A 19,658-nucleotide genomic window follows, 5' to 3' on the forward strand; every position below is an offset into this window, starting at 1 on the left:
TTGGGCCACACTGAAAAAAAAATAAGAAAGAAAAAGAAAAAAAAGAAAATCCACCGCCAAGTCTTTCCTGGCGTAGAAAGGGCTGGAACTGCTGGGGTCATTTTATTTGATTTATTGGAAATAAAGTGGATCTTATTAACATTTTAATAAAGAGAATCTTTTGCACTGGGCTGGAAGTGGCCGCCAGTACCCGGTGGAATTCCATTCTTTGGAAAAGTGGCATCAGCTGGCGCTGCCCAGCGTGATTTGTGGGGCTGGGCCCCAACAGTCCAAAAAAGCGAACGGGCCGCCTCCTCCGAGGGGCTCGCTCTGCGCGAGGTGCTCGCCCCGTATCTGCCATGCAAAAACGAGGGAGCTTTATGAAGGAATCCGTCTTGTAAAGCCATTGGTCCTGGTCATCAGCCTCTACCCAATGCTTTCGTGATGCTGCCGCTGATCTATTTGGGAAGTTGGCTGGCTGGCGAGGCAGAGCCTCTCCTCAAAGCCTGGCTCCCACGGAAAATATGCTCAGTGCAGCCGCGTGCATGAATGAAAACGCCGCCAGGCGCTTCTAGTTGGGCAAAATGCAGCCGACAACTCCGCTCGTCCTGTGCGTTCTCCTGTCCCAGGTAGGGAAGAGAGGCTGCTGGGCGCACCCCGCGCCCCGTTTCTGCCTTCCGATTGCCTGGCGCGGGCTGGGCGAGGGGGTTTTCGGGGGGTCAGGGGACTCCGGGCGCGGCGGCGAAGACAGCTCGGGGCTCAGAAGGGAGGTCATACCCAGCCCCTGAGATCCTGGGGGGCGAGGGGGTGGGCCTGCTTTCCCACTCCGGGTTGTGTATGTATATGTTCGGGAGATGTGGAGAGAGCTCCGAGTCCTTCTTTTTTTTGCAAGCAGGGGCGACATTCTCGCCTACATCAAGTGGGGTAACTTTGATTCGCCTCCTCCGGAGGCTCACTCATCGGAGACTCAGCTGGAAGCGACTCCAAGGAGTCGTGGTTTCCCCCAACCCAGCGCCGATCGGGGAAGCGCAGCTCGGGTCGGGATTGCGGGCTGCCGGGCTGGAGAGGTCGGCCTGGCATCGCCGACTTCCCGGGGCGCCCGGGCCCCCTCGCCCAGCCCGGCGGCGCGCTGGAAGCCTCCTCGGGCCAGCCGAACGCCGCAGCCCGGCTGCCGCTGTCGCTCAAAGGCGCCGGCCGCGCCCGCATCGGGGTCCCTTCCCTCCCTGACCTCGGGCCCGGAAGGGCCTGAGCGCGTCCCCTCGCCCAGGCCCCAGGCCCACTCCCCCCCGCCCCCGCCCCCGCGCCCCCTTTGTCTGGCCCACTGGAGCTCCGGCCCTGAGCCCTTAATGCCGCTTCTGCTGTGTTCCCGGGCGGGCGCAGAGCGCGGAGAAAAGTTCAAGCCTTGCCCACCAGGCTGCAGCTGCCTGTTAACCCTCAGGGCGCTGAGGCGAGAGGGAAGGGCCGGCGACCCGGGAGAGGGGGCGATGGAGACGTGGTCCTTAAGCAACCATCTCTGCATCTCGGAGATCTCAGGAAGTTTGTGGGCAGGAAAGCAGTACTCTCAGGAGGCCAGACTGGAGGTGCTGGCTGGCAGCAGGCTCAGCCCTGCTCGAGGCCTGTTTTCTGAGAGCACTGTTACCCAGTCCCCCCTGGCCTTCCTGGCAGCCTATGGGACTTGGCATGAGCTAGCAGGCTACAAGTGGGTGGGTGAGATCAAGGCAGGGCCAGGCAGAGAGGAGGGAAGGAGACAGGGAGTGCCTTGGGGTGCTGGAAATGGGTGTTGAGTTCCTGGCCAGGACTCCTGGATGCCAGGGGAAGAGGCACATGTGTGAGTGTGTGAGTGGGGTGAGAGGGAGGGTGAGGCAGCTAGAGTCCCAGGCAGGGGCTGGCTGGGATGCAGAGATGCAATGCAGCCTTCTAAGGGGAGACCACTGATGCATCCATGTTGGGGTTAGACTTTGGAAATGGGTCAGTGTCCCAGGAAGCAGTAACCATGGTAATGACTCAGAGTTGGGTGTGAGGGTGGATGATAGTGCTTGGGGGCAGAGTAGGGTGCCTGGCTGCTGAGCCCCCTCCCAACTCCTGCCTTCTTTCTTCCCTGGATACACAGCCCCCATTCATCACTGCCCAGTCATACTCTTCTTCTACTAGGGCTTTGGGCTGATTCTCTTGGGGTCCCTGTAGCTTTAAGTTCTGCCACAAATCCTATGCCTGTCTGTGAGCCAGTTTTCTAGACTTTGTGAACTCTATCCCTGAGGTAGTGTGTGTGTGTATGTGTATATATATCTATACATCTATATATAGATATATAGATATATATATCCCAATTTAGCAGGGTGGTTCAGAGCATGCCTCTGATTCAGACAGATCCTCTCTGCCATATGCTAGTGGTACCACCTGGGCAACTCGCTTAACCTCTCTGAGCTTCCAGATTCTCTGTGGTGAAGTAATTTTATCACCTTCCTAGGATTGCTAGGCAGATTGGATTGCATTCAACAGCATGTCCTAGGTAATGCATTTAGCACAAGGCCTAGCACTCTGGGAGCTTGAGGTGTCTGGGAGCACTTACCACTGCCTTACCCAGGACTTTACAGTCCTTTTCTCCGTGGGCATGTTTTGACCTCAGTGTGGATTCCAGGGTTTGGCCGAAGTTTTTTCTTCCTTCGAGCAAATCAGACCACATGACAGCACCCAGCAATTCCCATGCACTAGGGGCTTACATAATGCCTTTTGCAAAGCAATTGGTGTGTCTCCTCTCCCAGGGCCTGACTGACACAGGTGGCCTCTGAAGGCTGTCAGCTATCTCAGTTTCTTTAGGATGGGGGAGCAGAGGTTTTACGAAGAATTTAATTGCCCGCCCTAAGAGGCTTATTTCTCTCTTAGATTGTAATTCATAATCAGAGCAAATGTCCACATTAGGACAGCAATTGATATCCTGGTAGCAATAGCACCTTGCAGGGAAATCATTTTGGTGCAAATCAGTTAACCGGCAAGAGGTTCAAGTGCAGAGCTCTGTGTGCCGTAGCAAAAGGAGGGGAGAGTCTTGGAGGCTTTGAGTCAACAAGCGAAAACAAAACTTTCCTGAGGCAGAGAGAAAACAGAGGAAAGGGGAAAAACAATGTAATAAAGCAAATTAGTCACTCGGCCTTAGTGGTGTTCAGGCAAATATGTGTGTGTTTTTCTACCACAGTTGTAGTACTCTGGGTCTGGCTTTGGAAGCCATCAATCTCTGTAAGTTTATTGGCTAGGTTGCTGTTTTAGGCATTTTGGAAGGGGGAAGAGGAATTCTAAGCAACAATGGCTGGAAGCTGGCAAAGCTGAGGAGCAGTCACCTCTCTTCTCCCCTGGGGCATTTTGGGTAAGCCCTTACCAGAAGTGGCCTCTGGAATTTGGCTATGATAAATAATGAATGTGAAACAAATCAAGAGAGGACATGAGCTAGAAATTCCACTGTAAATATGATTCCCCCACCCCCAACCCAATTAGGGTATCACATCTAGGCAGGCAAAAGTTCTAACAATGAATGAGTAATCCCCCAAGAATTAGGATTTTAGGGAGTGGTTCAGGTTTGGAGAGCAGTCACTTGGGAGTGACTAAAGTTTCCACGGAATTCTGAGATGTTGATTTAAAATGGGGAGGTTTTTATTGGAGTCAGAATCTTGATTTTCAGGATTTTAAATGAGAATCAGTGTCTTCTAGTGCCCCTGCAACTTCATATATTGTATTTTAAGGGCAGTGTTTATTTGCAGAACCCTTTTGATGGGGAGGAAAGACTGTGAGAATTGCAGAGGGCATCTCTTGCTCTGAGATGGGTTCAACATGTGACAGCCTATAAGATTTCAAAAGCACTGGGGTAGCAGAGATATAAGTGGTGAAAGGAATTGCCAAGTGGTAGCGTTCATATGTCTGAACAACTTTTTTAGCAAGTCCCCAAAGAGATTTAATAAACTGTAAGGCTGAATATGTGATCTGGAATTTATGTAATACCACAGTCTATATTAAAAGCCCCAACAGTCATCTTAGCTAATATCTCCTGCTCTGCCTCTGTCCCTTCTTTTCTATCTTTAGCCCTTGGGCTTTCCATTAAATAAATCTATTTTTTTTCTAGAAATATCCTCTGTGTGTTACAGTGCCATTGCCCAACAAACCAATGTACCCAATAACTGCATTATCTAAAAGTACCAGCATTTGGATGTTTATGTTGAGTCTCAATCTGAAGTTCACTGTTGAGGTAAAAGTACAGCTGGGTTCTGGAGAATATCTTTCTTTCTTTACCTCCTTCCAAAAAGATAGTTGCTTGGGGAGTCCAGTTAATTTCTATCTGGTGGAAGCTAAGGAAAAGGCCAAACTATGGATTCAATTCGCATCTGAATGACAGTAGCCAACAGTATTACATATTTCTGTGTGTGTGTGTGTGTGTGTGTGTTTATGTGTGTGTGTTCATCTCTGTGTGTTTTGATCTTGTTTTAATACCTGTTGAAAATTTTCTCCAGAAGAGGGCTCCATCCACAGCATTACAAAATTCTAAATCTACAGCTCATATTTTAAAGAACTTAAGTGTAGAAGCTCCATCAAAACCAAACTATTCTCCTTATTTTCAGTTATTTTCTACAAGCTCCCCTAAAGAGAAGTCCTGTCATTTTGCACTGAGTATCTTTCCTCCTTTTTTTCCCTATTGTAGTTGCTTCTGTTCTATTTTATTCTTCAACTATGTATCCCCTCTGAGTATTAGAGCAGGGAACATTTCAAAGGTAGACAATGCAGTATGATATGCGAGGAAGTTCTGAAATTTCCTGGCATTTGACTTCGGTTGGACCTGGTTTTACTCTTTAGGCAGCCAAACGGCAGGCACAGTTCTGCCTGTGAAAGGAGATAATCTTCCCCATTAGGTCACTACCCAGAAAAGCGAATCATTAGCCAGATGCACTCACCGTGCAACACCAGTTGAAAAGGAGAGGGAAATATCAGTCTGTCATCCAATTACAATAACCAGTTGGACAGAATCAATCGAGTGACCACTGGTTTTGGCATCGTTTCCACTTAGCTGTGGGCAAGGTACCCACACGCCTGGGAGAATCTGACCCTCCTGAAGGATGCTGCCAATACAATTCCCCGCAGCTTATCACCTCTGCAGCCACCTGGGGACCCCAGGCCTGGCTCCCTCTATCTGAGCAGACTGTACAAATGATGACTGGCTGGACTGTAGGACCCCCTGCACCTTCACCAGATATGAAGTAGTGGCTTTATTCTGGAGTTAGGGTGGAAAGTGATTTCTTTCTCTACTGAGAGAAGCTTCTAAGGGTAGGCTAGGGAGGAGAAGAAATGACATTTCAAACTTGAAATGCCGTCTGAGCCAAGGCTCATGGAGATGAATGGGTCGCCCTTTGGCATAGCAGGTTGAACCTCGAGAGATCTACTTGGTGGTGCTGAAGCCCATTCATCCCAATTCTGCAACTCTAGATTCCAGGGAGAAGTTGCAAAGCAGACGCCACAGGCCAAATGTAGCTCATGGATGTCTCTTGTTTGGCCCAAATGTTTTGAAAAGTAGGATATTGTACATTAAAAAACAAAACAAAACAAAACAAAACAAAACAGGTTTCTTGCATTTCTTAAAATGTCAGAAGGTTAGGCAGCCCTAGAGCCACATTCCTGCAAGGCCACTCTTCCCTGGAGCTGAGTCACTACTGCCCCCTTTAGGACATGCCTCTGTAGTTTGCCACAATCCCCTCCACTCCCTACTGTCCACCCAGCCCATTGTACTCATTTATTTTACCTACTTGCCCTTGTAGTCATTTCCATTGGGAACTTCTGGTTTTGCAAATTTTGAGCCTTGATCAAACTGATGTAGTCAGTTTTTCAGTGATAGGCTATTTGGAAAGGAAGGGACTAGCCCCTTTTTGATTGCTCTGATTGAACCACATGGATGTGAGCTTTGGAAGAACATGACCAAGGGGACTGCACCTCCTCCCTGAGAACATTATTACCATCAATGCCATTAGGTGACTAGGGCTACCCAGAGCAACACAACACCCAGGTCACTGTTTCATGTGGAATAGTTACACCCAGAGAAGTGACACACTGCAGTTTTCAGTCAGTCTGAGTGCTGGTACCAGGGTGTTGGTACACCTTAAACATTGTTATACATCAGCAGCCAAGGGGCTCTGGGACCACTGGATAATATGTAGGCCCTAGTGCACTGTACGAAGTATTACAGCAAGGGCATCCCTGCCCTTGGAGTACAGTGACACCCTGGGCATTGCCATTCCAACAGTGTTGCTCACGCACAGGATGCGTATCATCAGAACGTCACAACACCTTACTGTCCTTAGTCCTGCAGGGAACTCTGGGAGAACTGAGCTAACACTCCGAGCATTTATAACTTCAGGGTAATGTTAGCTTCGTAGCTTTGTTGTCTAGAGTGCTTTTATACACAGGACATTGTCACCTCTAGTGCCAACTGCAGTTTGTGTGATGTTTTTGTAACTGTTTTTAGCAGTTAACACCCACCACAGTCTACACGCAGTGCTAATGCTACAATTAATGTCCTCTGGCTCCATAAATACTAGACTAATCTGTCCACTCATCCCGTACCAGCAGGTAAGCCTCAGGTAACTATTGTTTTCAGTAGCTACAGACCCCAAAGATCAGCGTAAATATACCTACATACATATACAAAAAAAAAGTGATTGTTTTTCTTCTGTCAGTTGCCAGCAGAAGTCAAATTCCTGAAAATTAGCCTTAGCAATAGGCACGTTTTAACATGTCATGTCTCATTTCAAAGGCCCCAGTGAGTGTCACCCAATCTGCTACAGAAGCACAAAGCCCCTGTGTCTCCCAGCTGAGCGCAGGCTGGGCTGGGGTGGAGGGCAGCAGCTGCTCAGCTGAGAGCAGCCCTGCCACATGCCTGGGCAGGGCCAGGAAGTGAGCTCAGCCTCTGGAGGAGCCTGGGGACCCTGCAAGGAATGTGGCAGCCTCATTCCTGCCTTATGCGGCCTCTAGGCCAAAGTCTCTTTCCTCCAGGGTGGCAGGGAACTGCTTTTCCATGAGCTGCAGGAGATGGTGACTGCAAATGCCTGAAGCTCAAGCTATTGGGATAATCTCCCTGTCAAACAATGTGGGGTCTGCGGAGAGTTGCTGGACCCTGCCAGTACAACCCATGGCTGACTCAGGCCACACGGGCCCCGCCTTCAACTGCTGTAAGCTGCGGGGCATCTGGGATCATCTAACTCAGGGGTTGCGAACTATGGCCCGTAGGCCAATTCCTGCCTGCAGCCTGTTTTTATAAATAGTTTTATTGGAACATAGCCATGCCCATTCATTTATGTAATCGTCTATGGCTGTGCTTGTGCTATAACAACAGAGTTGACACCATATGGCCCACAAAGACTAAAATATTTACTATTTGGGCCTTTACAGAAAAATTTGCTGACTCCTGCTGTGGCTCAAAATTACAGCCAGAGAGACTGCAGAGAGCCTTGTCAAAGTGCAGAGAGACATTAGGGGTTTGTACTAGGAATTGTCCCTTCTATGCCCCAAGCACTCAAGCAACTTGACTTCAGGGAGATTCACCTGGGACCAAATGGATTCAATAAATACCTATTATATACATGTGGGACCTACTGTGTGCTCCAGGTACAGCTGCTAGTAAGGCTGATTCAGTCTCTCTTCTCTTGGGGCTCAGACCTCAAGAGATCCCCTGGCAGGGGAGAGCAATGTCAATTAATAAATATTTCAAAACAGAGACAACTGCTAGATGGAAGGAAACACAGTTGTGTGAGATCATGTCATTCTATATGTTTTGCTTGTCTGTGCCTTTTCTTTCTCCTCTACTAAAATATAGGCTCCGTTACAGCACGTGTTGTTGTCTGATTGAATCAGTTTTGTAGTCTCAGGGCCTAGAACAGAGCCTGGCATATAGTAGGCCCTCAGTAAACATGAATGAATGAATGAATGGATGAATGAATGAATATAAGAAAGGCATCAGATCCAGATGAAGGGTCTGGGAGGCTTCCCTGATAGCCTGCTGCTTGGGCCACAGTCTGGAGGAGCAGTGAGGCTTATGGACAAAGGAACACTAGGGTGTGGTGATGGGGGAAGCATTCCAGGCAGAAGGCCCGGCCTGGGGGAAGCCTGTGCAGGAGGAAACACCACACAACCCAGAGAGTGGTGTGAGGAACAGCCGGGGTTGCCAGAGCCGCTAGCACCGTGTCAGCCATCTCAAGGATTTTGGTGTTTGTCCTGGAGCAATGGGCAGTCATTGAAAGCAACATGGGGAGGGTATACTGTGACAAGGCCAGATTTCTATTTTGAAAAGGTAATTTGGCTGCAGTGTAGTTAGTGGATGGAGCTGGATATGAATGGAAGGGAGAAGCCAGTCTAGGCTTGAGATCATAGGAAGAGCAGGGACTCTTGTTGCTCTAGACTAGGGAGTGACAGTGCAGATGAGAGAAGTAGACACACCCTACTCAGAGCATCCAAGAGACATTTAGGGGAGAATTTGGCAGGGCTGGGTTTGAGATGGCAGGACAAGGGCTAGGGAGGTGTTAAAGATGCAAGCTTGAGTTCTGGCTCTTCCAGTTGGCAGAAAGCTGGAGCCACTTGCCCAAACAAGGAACCATGTGTTTGACATCATAAACAGGGCCTGAGGGCTCTTCCCATGGGGGTGTTAGCCAGGCTGCAGCAATGCTCCTCACGCGAGGCATCCAGGGCCCCAAGTTACGCTAATGTCCGCAGACCAATCCATGCTTGCATCTGGGATGGGCACCGTGGGGCCCGGCAATGCCCTTGGCTAGAGTGACTGATGTGTAGCCTTTATAATTAACCAATCTCTGAGGCTTTTCATGCAAAAGATATTTGAGAGAAACATTGCTAAGCCCTTTAATTGTTTCTTGAACATTCAATCAGCAGCACTAGAAATATTTCTTACATGAAGCAAATAATGATCTACTATTTTCAGCAATCACTTTGCAAATGCTAACAAAGCTTCATTTCAGCATCCTAGATATAGCCTTGGTGATGTTTATGTTCCTAGGTATAGTAATCTTCTTCAGCTGGGTGCCAGGCGGTGGTATGCTGCTAAATGTTTAACAACTGCTTTCTCTCTAAAAAAAAAAAAAAGCAGCACAGGTACGTTATCCTCAGAAGGTGAGGGATGTACAGTTGTCCACTTGCTAAGTATTTACTGAAGCATTTGGGGAGTTCGTAGGTAAACAAGATGGACATGGACATGGAAACTGTTCTCATGGTCTTGTGGTCTACTGAGGGCAGCCAATAAGGAACAAGAAAGCAAATAGCTGAAATATACACATTTGGTAATTATTACGATAGGAAACAATAGGGGCTGAGATAGTATTGAAGGGGTGAGGCTGCTGTGCTCTCTCTCCTTTCCTTCCATCTTTCCTCCTACCATCCCTCTGTTCCTCCCATATTTTCTTCTTTCTTCCCACAATTTTTGATATCTAGCAAGTGCCAAGCATTCTGCTAATTTGGGGATCCGGAGATGAGTACAACACGGTCCTGGTCCTCAATAGGAGAAGTGCTGGAGGTGAATCAGGGCCTCTGGTCTCCTGGGACCCAGAGGAGCTAGTGTCTTAGTTTATGAGGATCAGGGAGACTTCTGAGACTTTGAGAAGTGAATTTGAATTCTGACCCAGCCTTTTGCATGCTGTGTGACCTCTGATAAGTTACCTTTTTTCTCTCTTCTTCTGTTTCCTCCTGTGTCTAAAAAGGAGAGGCTACACCTCTCTACACCTGCCTAGCAGGTGAGTATTAAATAAGTGTATGCTTACGGCTTCATCACATGATTGCCAATGCTAGGAGCTTAAAGAATACTGGTTGCATTAACTTTTATACTCCATGCTGCAAGGTAGTTTATGGCTTGAAGGTACCATGGGGCCCTGGACTTGAGCATCTGACTAACTTAGAGGGGAAAAATACTTGTGTCCTTAAAATTGTACGGACATTAAAAAAATAAAGTTTGCTCCCCAGAGAAGGATTTGCCAATTCTCATATTGGTAGCTCCCCAGTGATCATTCTCCTGGAGATTTTATGCTTCATAAAATTTTTTGATCTGGTGGGATGGTATCTTCTAGATGTATCTTCCCAGCAGCTGTTCCCAGGAGGCTTTATCAGGGCAGTATGTACGTGGGTATGCTTGCCAACACCATGAGCACTTATGATTATTATTATTATTTAAAATAAATCAAAATTACTGTAGTAAACTTATTGTATAATTTACTGCTAAGTGCCAGTTGCATATATTATCTCAAATTCTCACTGCAACCCTTAGGGACAACTATTCTTGTCTCCATTTTTATCTATGATGAAAAGAAGTTCAGAGTGGATGAGTCATCTGCCTAAGACTACACAGCCACTAAGAACTGGGATCAGGGTTTGAACCCATGCATTTCTGATTTCTGGGCATGTGAGTTATCCTCCATATTTCCCTGATATATAAAAAATTGCTCCCTTGTGCCCTCAAATGATGTAAGAATTCTCTTCCTTGACTATTTTGTTCTCTGGCTCTCTTGGAGTCAAAATAGCTGCCTGCGATGACCTCATTTTTGAACTCCTTGTCTCTAAAAGTAGGCGTGGGACCTGGACCTCCTCTCTGGGTTACTGGTTACAACCTTCAGAACTGGGTTAGCTCAGGGTTATTTTGTATTCTTTATCGCTGAGTCCTTGTGTTTGACCAGGGACAAACAAGCTACCCACACCACATGCCTCTCCCAGCAAGAACAGTCATCCCAGGGAGAACAGCCACGCAGAGGCCAGGACCCAGCTTGGGTGTGGCTCCTCTGCAGCTTCCAACGTGCAGGTAAATTCTCTGGCAGTTTCCTGCCTGCTGCTGAGCCCTGAAGCTGGACGGCATCCCTCCCTGGGAATGCCAAGGAACTCCATTGTCCAAGCCAGTATCTCCTGAGTGCCACTGTCTACAATACTGTTTTCCCCAGTCTATAGGAAAATGAGAAATACACAGCCTGTATCTATATCCAGACACTCAGATCTACAGTGGGTTGCAATTGGACTGAATCTAACCTGAAGTTTAGGTGTGTTTTACTAGATGAGGTTTCTTTTTTTCCTTTTAATTCAATGTAAGGACCTTTAGTCAGGGTAGCCACTGATTCAGTGAACATTGTTGAGTGCCTGTTATGTGCCTGGCACCATTTCATGTCCTGGAGACAGAGTAGGGAGCATTCACAGAGCCCCTGTGCTGGCAGATACACACACTCCCCCTTTGCCCCAGTCCTCACCACCCACACAGTGACCTTGCCTTTCTGCCTCTCTCAGGATGTATCTGTGCCCCAATCTATTCACTCCACATTTGATTAAGTCATTCATTTAACAAATATTTACCGACCAATGACCATATCTCAAGCAGGGTGCTTGACACTGGGTGAGAAGCAGTGATTAAGAAAGACAAGATTGCCTGCCCTCATGGAGTCTATGTTCTCATAAGGGAGGAAGAGAGTAAACAACAAAAATAAGTAAACATGATAATTTTGGAAAATGATAGTGCTCTGAAAAAAAGTTTTAAATGGGATAGGCAGTTGTTCTGAGCTTATCCACTACTCTCTTTGGGGATGGAATGTTCATTGTTCTGATGCAATGACCATTCTACTTTTTAGGGTTAAAATGTCTTATAATTTGTGAAATGAAGTTGGTTAATACATAGAGGGCATTTTTGTCCTTAGTGTTAAAGTGTTATTGGCAAACCTTTGCCATTCTCTATTTTTTGTTTTTCTTAAAATTTTGCTTTTGGGAATCCAAAACTATGGCAACCAATGACTTAAACCACAGGTAGGTAATCTTTTTCTGTAAAGGGCTATCGAGTAAATATATGGTCTCTCTTGCAACTACTCAATGCTATCAATGTAGCATAAAAGTAACAACAGATAATATGCAAACAAATGGGCAGGGCTGTGTTCCAATAAAACTTTATTTACAAAAACAGGCAGAGCTGGATTTGGCCCTCAGGCTGTAGTTTGCTGATCCCTCATCTAAACCATTAGCCGCCTCACCAGTTGGTCAAATTGGAATAAGGCAGAGGCCAGGGATAGAGACCAGAACTTTTTCTTTGTTGTCTTGTCTTCATGAGAACTGTGGTACTTCTTTAGCACCACATATCACTGGGATTCTACGTTAACTTAGATCAAGGTAAAGATGCTGGTAGTCAACTATGGAATGTAATTCTTAGACCAGCTCTAAAAGATATAATAATTTAACTTTTATATTAATTATCTGGACTACAGTTCTTAAGGCTTTCTCACCACCCAAAGGTATATTGGTGCTAAACCCTGTATCTTGGATTGAGTTCTCCCAAACGGTGATGGAGGCACAGGCTTGTATGCAGGGAGCTGATGTGAGAGATGATTCCAGTTCACAGACATCAGGACTGTAAAACAAGAAAGAAGGAAAGCCAATAAAAAGTGTATCTTTGAGCTGGTTATTGTCATGGGCAACGGAGGCTCACTGCTGCTGGGGGCCCTTGGAAGAACTGTGTAAAACTCGCTTCAGAATGGCCCCTCTGCAGGATAGGAGGCTGGAGTGTACATCTACCTATGCCCACCTTCCATTGGTCAAGGGTGGCCTCTGGTGCCATTATTTCCTCTGTGATTCCCTGCTGAGCCTTTGTGACCCTGGGGGCAACAATGGTTTTAGAAAAGTTCTGAGCAGAAAAATGAAGAGGCATGACAGGTGCTTGGATGGGCAGTGTACGCCCTGAGTAGAACATGAGTATATAAGGGATTCCAGTTGCCACCATTATGTGTTACTGGAAACTTCCTCAGTAGAGTTAATGATAAAGGAAACAGTTGTGGTGGTTGTTTTTATAAACCCTCCAAATTCAGTTTAGCACCCACCTGCAAATATGCTCTTTCCCACTAGATGGTACCAGTATGCCAAAGCCCTGGAATGCTACCTTAGGCCCTCATTTTTGAGGAATACTTTCCCACTACTTTTGAAAAATTTAGGAATAAACAAGTTGAGATTGGAGGAACAGACTATGGGTGTTTTGGGAACAGAAGATGGAAGAAAAGTGGAGGTTGTCTAAATAATTACCCTCATTCATTCGTTCACCAACACATCTTACTGACAACCTTCTAAGTGCTCACTCTCTTCTTGGCACTGGGAATACAGAAGTGAACAGTGTACACAAAGCCCCTGCCACAGTGAGCTTCCATACCGGTTGCAGGAGAGACAATAAAAAATGAATGGGTAGATACACGATGTCTATCAGGTGGTGCTGTGTGCTCTGGAGAATGACAAAGCAGGCAAAGGGATGGATGGGGGCAGGGAAGAGCACAGCCCTTCTCATATCTTCCTGTCCTGTCTGCTGGTAGGGTGAGAGATTATTTCCATCTATTTCCTAAACCCAGTTCTGCCACTCACCAACCTCTTATGAGTATGTTTATGCGGTTTATTTTCAAAATGAGACTGTGAACTTGTGGAGGGCAGAAGCGGTGCTTTGCAAACGGGCATTGACCAGCTGGAACCTACTTCAGCCTAACGCCCAACTCCACCAACTACTTGTTGGCTGATTTCATTTATCTGGAATCATTGTGAATTATTGTTGTCGACACATAATAGAGTCACATTTTACTCAAGGGTTAGATTATAAAGTCAAGGTTTCAGGCAAACATAGAGTCATCATTAACCTTGAGATCTCTAAGTTGCCCATTAAATTGCAGTGTGTTTGGTTCTGTGTATGCAACCTTGTACTGTAATCAATATATAACAATGTATAATGCATGCAGTGATGTACAGTGCATAATAAGGAATATATGCAAGATATAATTTTATAGCATTTAATTGCAGTATTTAAATTGTTCTTTCTCCTTCTCTTTTTGGTGGAAGAGCTAGATTTCCATTAGTTAAATGTGCATATGATAAGACTTTGTGTTCATTTAAACTGGTTTCCTAATCATGTAATCCCCACCAGGCTGTGCATGGGGGAGGGCAAGAGCTATGTTCTTTGTGCTCTGTTCATCTTTGGGTTCCCACCACCAGTCGCATGCTTTGGGGCAGAGGAACAGCAGACTAGTAATATTAGTAGTAGTGGCCGTAATGGAGGCTGACATCTTAGTAGTGCTTACTATGAGCTGGGCCCTGTGTGAGTACTTTAGTTGTATTAATTAGTATATTCAATCCTCCTAATGACTCTGTGGTGTATCTAGTATGATTTTAATTCCATTTTACAGATGGAGGAATTCCAGGAGAACTTGATAAAGGTCACACAGTTTTTTAGCTCTGGGGCTGAGATTCAAACTTGGGCAGTCCCAGACACAAAAGGCCACATGTGGTATGACTCCATGAAATGGAAAGAACTGCCCAGAATAGGCAGATCCATATAGACTAGAAGTAGATTAGTGGTTGCCTAGGGCTGGCTGGGGGAAGTAGGGAGTGGGGAGTGACTGTTAATGGGTATGGGGTTTCTTTTGGGGGTGATGGAAATGTTCTGGAACTAGATAGTGGTGATGGTTGCACAACTCTGTGAGTGTACTAAAGACCGCAGAATTGCATATTTTAACAGGGTAAACTTTATAGTATGTGTATTATGTCTCAATAAAGCTGTCGTTAAGCGGGAAAACAAGCAGACCTCGGGCAGTCCAACCTCTGGGTTCCTGCAAGTGCCACCCCTGAGCACACACAACCTATCCTACAGGCACTCACCACTTGCTAATGGCATCCTGCTTGTTTTACTTATGCTAACTTGACTATTCCTTAAAAGAGCCCTATTGTCTGCCCCATTTCAGAGATCAGAAAACTGAGGCAGAAGGATACCGAGAAACTTGGGGCTGGCAAGCGACCCAGGGAGTTCTGGGCCCAAATCATCCTTTGACTGCTACACTGGTTTTCACACATTTTACTAATTGAAAGCAATAGTGATTCAGGGTTGCAGGTAGCTTTAGCCCATTAGAAATAAAGCAATGGTTCCTTGCTTTTGTTTTGCTGATTTCCAAAGTGGATTAAGATCCATCTTTGTCTCATTGGTTAGTATGCCCATCTGGCCCACTTGTCTCTGGTGTAGGGGCCTGACAGTAAGACCCAGAAACTATAGGAGAAGGAGGTGTGTTAGAGTGGCTGACTTCAAAAAGTAATAAGCATACGTGGCTCAGGAAGAGAGAGGGAGAGAAGAGAGGGAGGGGAAAAGAGGGAAAAGCAGGAGAGAGGGAGAGGGAGAGAGGTAGGGAGAGGAGAGAAAGTGGGAGAAGGAGTGAAAGAGGGTGAGAGAAAGAACTGAATTGACATGCTGTCGTTGTACTCCAGTTGATACCCAATTGCTGAAAGGATTTACCCAAATTAACAAGAATGTTTGGCACCCCTTGGCTGGTTCAGTTAAAGATTTCCAACGCTGGTAAAGAGAAGGCAATCTAAGGTCTAAGGCACTCATCATAGTCTGAATCAACGACCTGCTCCCCATCCCAAGCACACTCCCCCATTAGCACCTGCCACCTATCCAAGACCTTCTTTGATTCCCAGGCTCCCTAAACATGTATGTTACTCCTCTCTGCCCTTAACCTTGGGTTGCTGATTTGTATTTCTCTTTCATGTTTAATATTCAGAGTGACAAAGCCCTTAGTCATGCGCAGTGCAACAGGAAAGGGCAGCAGGGCTCGCCCCCTGACCAGCCCAGGATGCCTGTTTGTGGTCCTGGGAAGCAAGGATTTATAAAGGCACAGCTAAGAGACTGTAAATACCTTCCTGAGTCTCCAGTCTAGAGGAAAAGCCACAGTTTGGACTGGAACAGGAGCTGGGGATTGAAAGGCCTCTGGCTGAGACCTGGTCACCCACACGGCCGGCTCCCAGGTGACAGGGATTCTGCTGGGCTCCCTGTGATTCTTAAAGCCTTCCCTGGTGACAGCAGGGGATCATACAAAGCCACATGAGGGTCTGATTCAGCCCTCCCTCATCATTTCTCCAGTGCACTGTTTTGCAAAGTGTATTGTGAAGATATACTGGTTCCGTGGGTGGTTAATAAGGGTTCTGGAAAACATAGGTTTGCATGTGCTAATATTTTGGGAAACTCTGAAGTTGCACAGAGAAGTGAACCAGGTTGTGTTTTGTTTTTCATGACTGAACATCCTTGAGACTTTAACGTGCATTTGAGTTTAAAAAAGATGCTCCCCAAGGCTGCATTACCAATGCTCTCCCCAAACTCCCAGGGGTAAGGGTATTCTTACATAGAGGACATCATGAGATAGAGATTCACAGGACTTGGGTGGGAAAACAAGCTGTGTGGACTCTGGGGTCTCAGAACTTGGGGCTTGACCTATAGGACCAGCAGTGTCAGCAACACCTGGGAGCTTTCAGAAATGCAAATTCTCTACCCAGGACCTACTGAGTCAGAGCTTCTGGGGGTGGACCTAGCAATCTGTGTCTTCACATGCCTGCCCTCCGGGGGATTTCGATGCTCTCTGAGGTTTGCGAAGCTGCTGGTCCAGTGGGCTAGTGGGGAGAGAACTACCTGGTGTTCTTCTGGGTGAAGGAGGGAGACACAAAGCCAGGCTAGGAACGTGGCTCCCCCACAGAAAGCAGAGATTACAAAATGAAGATCACCAAGACACAGGAGTAGGAGCTAAAAGTTCTGCTTGGTCCCATTATGGCCATGGGTATTTACTTCTGTGAGGCCCTGAGCTGTGTTTGCAGGATGCCTTTAGGTGAAAATTTCTGTCCACACAGGCAGACCAGAAGACTAGGGTGAGGACAGAGAGACAGTCTGTGTAGGGGAGGCAAAACCATACCTCTACCCATGTTAGGTTTTTAGCTGGGGCTCTTTAAGAAAAAGACAGATTAACAAGAGAAAAACCAACAATTTGTTAACACATATAACTCATGTATACATGAGAGATACCCAGGGGAAAATGAGCAGCTCTCAGAGGTGGCTTAGAACTCCAGTTTAAATACTCTCTTAAACTAAAGAGAAAGAACAGTATGTGGGAGGCCAGTTATGGGGAGGTAACCAGGAAAAGCAGGGTAAACAAGAGTAAGATAGGTTATGCAGATTTAAGTCTGCCTTCTCCATTGATAAGGATCCAAAGATGTCTCCGGTGATTAACTTTTGTCCTTCCAGGTAGAGAGGGGAAGAAGGACTCCTTTGTAAAGTTTTGTCCTGCTTTAAGGCAAATAGCCGGACGGCAGTAAGCTTTTCTTGTAGCCACTTCTTCTCAATTGCCTTTAGCTCAAAATAATCCTTATGCCAAACTGGTATATTTTGGGGTTGTATATTCTGCTACCCTTCATTTGATTTGGCAGACACCTCCTTTGATTTTATATGTATGTGTGTAATGTGTGTATGTGTATATATATGTATACATATATATGTATACATATATGTGTATATATATCTACACACATACATATATAACACAATACATAATATATATATACATGTATATACAGATGTATATACATACATAGCACATATACACAGAATGTATATATGCATATACAACATACATAAGTATACATATACACAGGTACACACATGTACATGATGTGTATATACATCCACATAAATACATATAAATTTAAATATATTACATAAATATATATATTATACCTATTAAGCACTAGTCGCTATTGGTACCTACTAAATTCTAGGCCCTCTAAGGTGAACCAGACAGACACAGATGCTGCAGATGCTAATCTTGAGGAGATTCGAGACATGAGGGAAGAATAATAAAAAGACAATGACACTTCTGGGTCTATGAGAAGAGCTCCAGGCCAGCTAGGTCTACAGCCATTGGGTTTTGAAACCCACCCAGAATAATTCTTTGTGTGCCCTTGTGAATCTTTGCTGACCCTTCTGATACCTGCCCGTGATTCTTACTTGAGAAGTTCAGTCTACACCAGTGGTTCTCGGCCAGGGGCAGTTGTGCCCACCAAAGATCACGTGGTGATGTCGGGAGACATGTTTGGTTGTTGCAACTGGTGGAGGGGATACTATTGGCATCTAGTGGATAGAAGGCAGGGATGTTGTTCAGTATTCTACAGTGCACAGGACAGCCTTCTACCATAAAGAATTACCCTGACACAACTGTCAATAGCGTGAGGTGAGAAAACCTGGTTTAAATGCAGAGCTTTATACTCCCCCAGCACACACAGGAATTTTTATCTCTACCCCATCTCATTATTACTAGAAAGTCAGAATCGAAACTTGGGTCTGTGAAAAAATAACTGGAAGCAAGCCCCAAGCGTGTATAGTTTTTCAAAAGGTAAAACCATGACTTTCAGGTAAATATGACCGTTAATTCATTAGATTATGAGGAAACCAGTAAGAGCTGATGGTAGTTTCAAAGGGTATTTAATAAGCTAGGGTATTTATGAGCAATTTAACAAAGAAATATTAGGAAGAGATTGTTCAGTTAGAAAAAGAACTAGTTAATGTGCAACATGCCTAAATTGTTGGGATTATCTGTTATGTTAGACAGAAATTATTTGCATCTCCACTTGGACAAAATCGACAAGTAACTGGCGACTTCTCTAAGTCTAGAGGCCTCAATCAAGAGCAAGCAGTGAGATGAGCTAAGAACGTGCTCCTAGACATCTTCCCATGGCCTTTGTCCCTGAATGATGTTCAAAGGATTGCCATCAATCATTTTGGTCTAGTTTACAAGCTTTGGATAATTTTTTCTTATGCCTCAAGCACATGACATTTAATTTACTAGTAAAGAAATGGTCTGTGAAACGTGGGGCAAAGAAATGGAGGTTGGTTGAGGGCTAGAAAGTGCTGGGAGGAAAGGTTATAGAAGGTCAAAGTGACAGTATTGCATAGATGCCATCCATTACCTGCCTTTGATGAAGTGTGCTCTGTGCTAGATGCTTTCTTTCAACCCTCTTAGGTAGGTCTTACTATCGTCCCCATCTACAGATGAGGAAAGCGAGTCAGAGGGAGAGTCAGGAGTGTCAGTAGTGGACTTGGACAGAGTAAGAAGAAAATGGTATGTGATCAAGACCATAGCGGGAGAAATAGGATTTAGCCAGAGAAGGAAGGGAGGGTGTTATGAGCTGGAGGGAAGCCTAGTCCCAATTTGAGGTAGAAATACTCATAGCATGTTCAGAGGGCAGTGAGGAGGCCATTCTGGGTGACAGTGAATATGTGAAATTAGATCAGTGCTACATGAATGACAGCTATTAGTAGTACCAGTGTTATTTTAGCCAAAGAATCCTACTATCATTATAAGGCAGTGCCTGGCAGTACACTATGTGCGTTAAGAGCTCAGGCCTTGGGGGGATGGTGGAATTACAGTTTGAATCCCAGCTCTGTCACTGCAGGGCTGTGTGGCCATGAACAAGTTGCTTAACCTCTCTGTGCCTCAATTGCCAGATCTATGAAATGAGGGCAGTGATATCTACCTGATATGACTGGGATGGGAATTCAAGACAAACATGTAAAATCTTGGTCTAACAAGCAATGAGACTTTGGAAAATGGAAGTTGGTTCTTTGAGGAGGTGAATGGATAGGATTTAGCATGGTTTTTAGTCATTTGCCTGTAAGTGTCACAGTCTCAGTCTGAGTTCCCTCAAAAGCAGATTCTGGGGCTTCCCTGGTGGTGCAGTGGTTGAGAATCTGCCTGCCAATGCAGGAGACACGGGTTCCATCCCTGGTCCGGGAAGGTCCCACATGCCGCGGAGCAGCTAAGCCCGTGCACCACAACTACTGAGCCTGCGCTCTAGAG

General features: G+C 45.9%; 1 protein-coding gene across 1 annotated transcript in view; it reads left to right on the plus strand.

The window, feature by feature from the left end:
- The first annotated feature begins 253 nt into the window (after positions 1–253).
- CDH13 (cadherin 13) overlaps positions 254–19,658 on the plus strand; it is a 1,023,676-nt gene continuing 1,004,271 nt past the window's right edge. Inside the window, exon 1 of the mRNA XM_036832418.1 lies at positions 254–608. Coding sequence (XP_036688313.1) covers positions 564–608 — 45 coding nt within the window. The 5' untranslated portion in view covers positions 254–563. The remainder of the gene's footprint in view (positions 609–19,658) is intronic.

This window comes from Balaenoptera musculus, chromosome 19, assembly GCF_009873245.2.
Source record: "Balaenoptera musculus isolate JJ_BM4_2016_0621 chromosome 19, mBalMus1.pri.v3, whole genome shotgun sequence".
NCBI classification, from domain to species: Eukaryota; Metazoa; Chordata; class Mammalia; order Artiodactyla; family Balaenopteridae; genus Balaenoptera; species Balaenoptera musculus.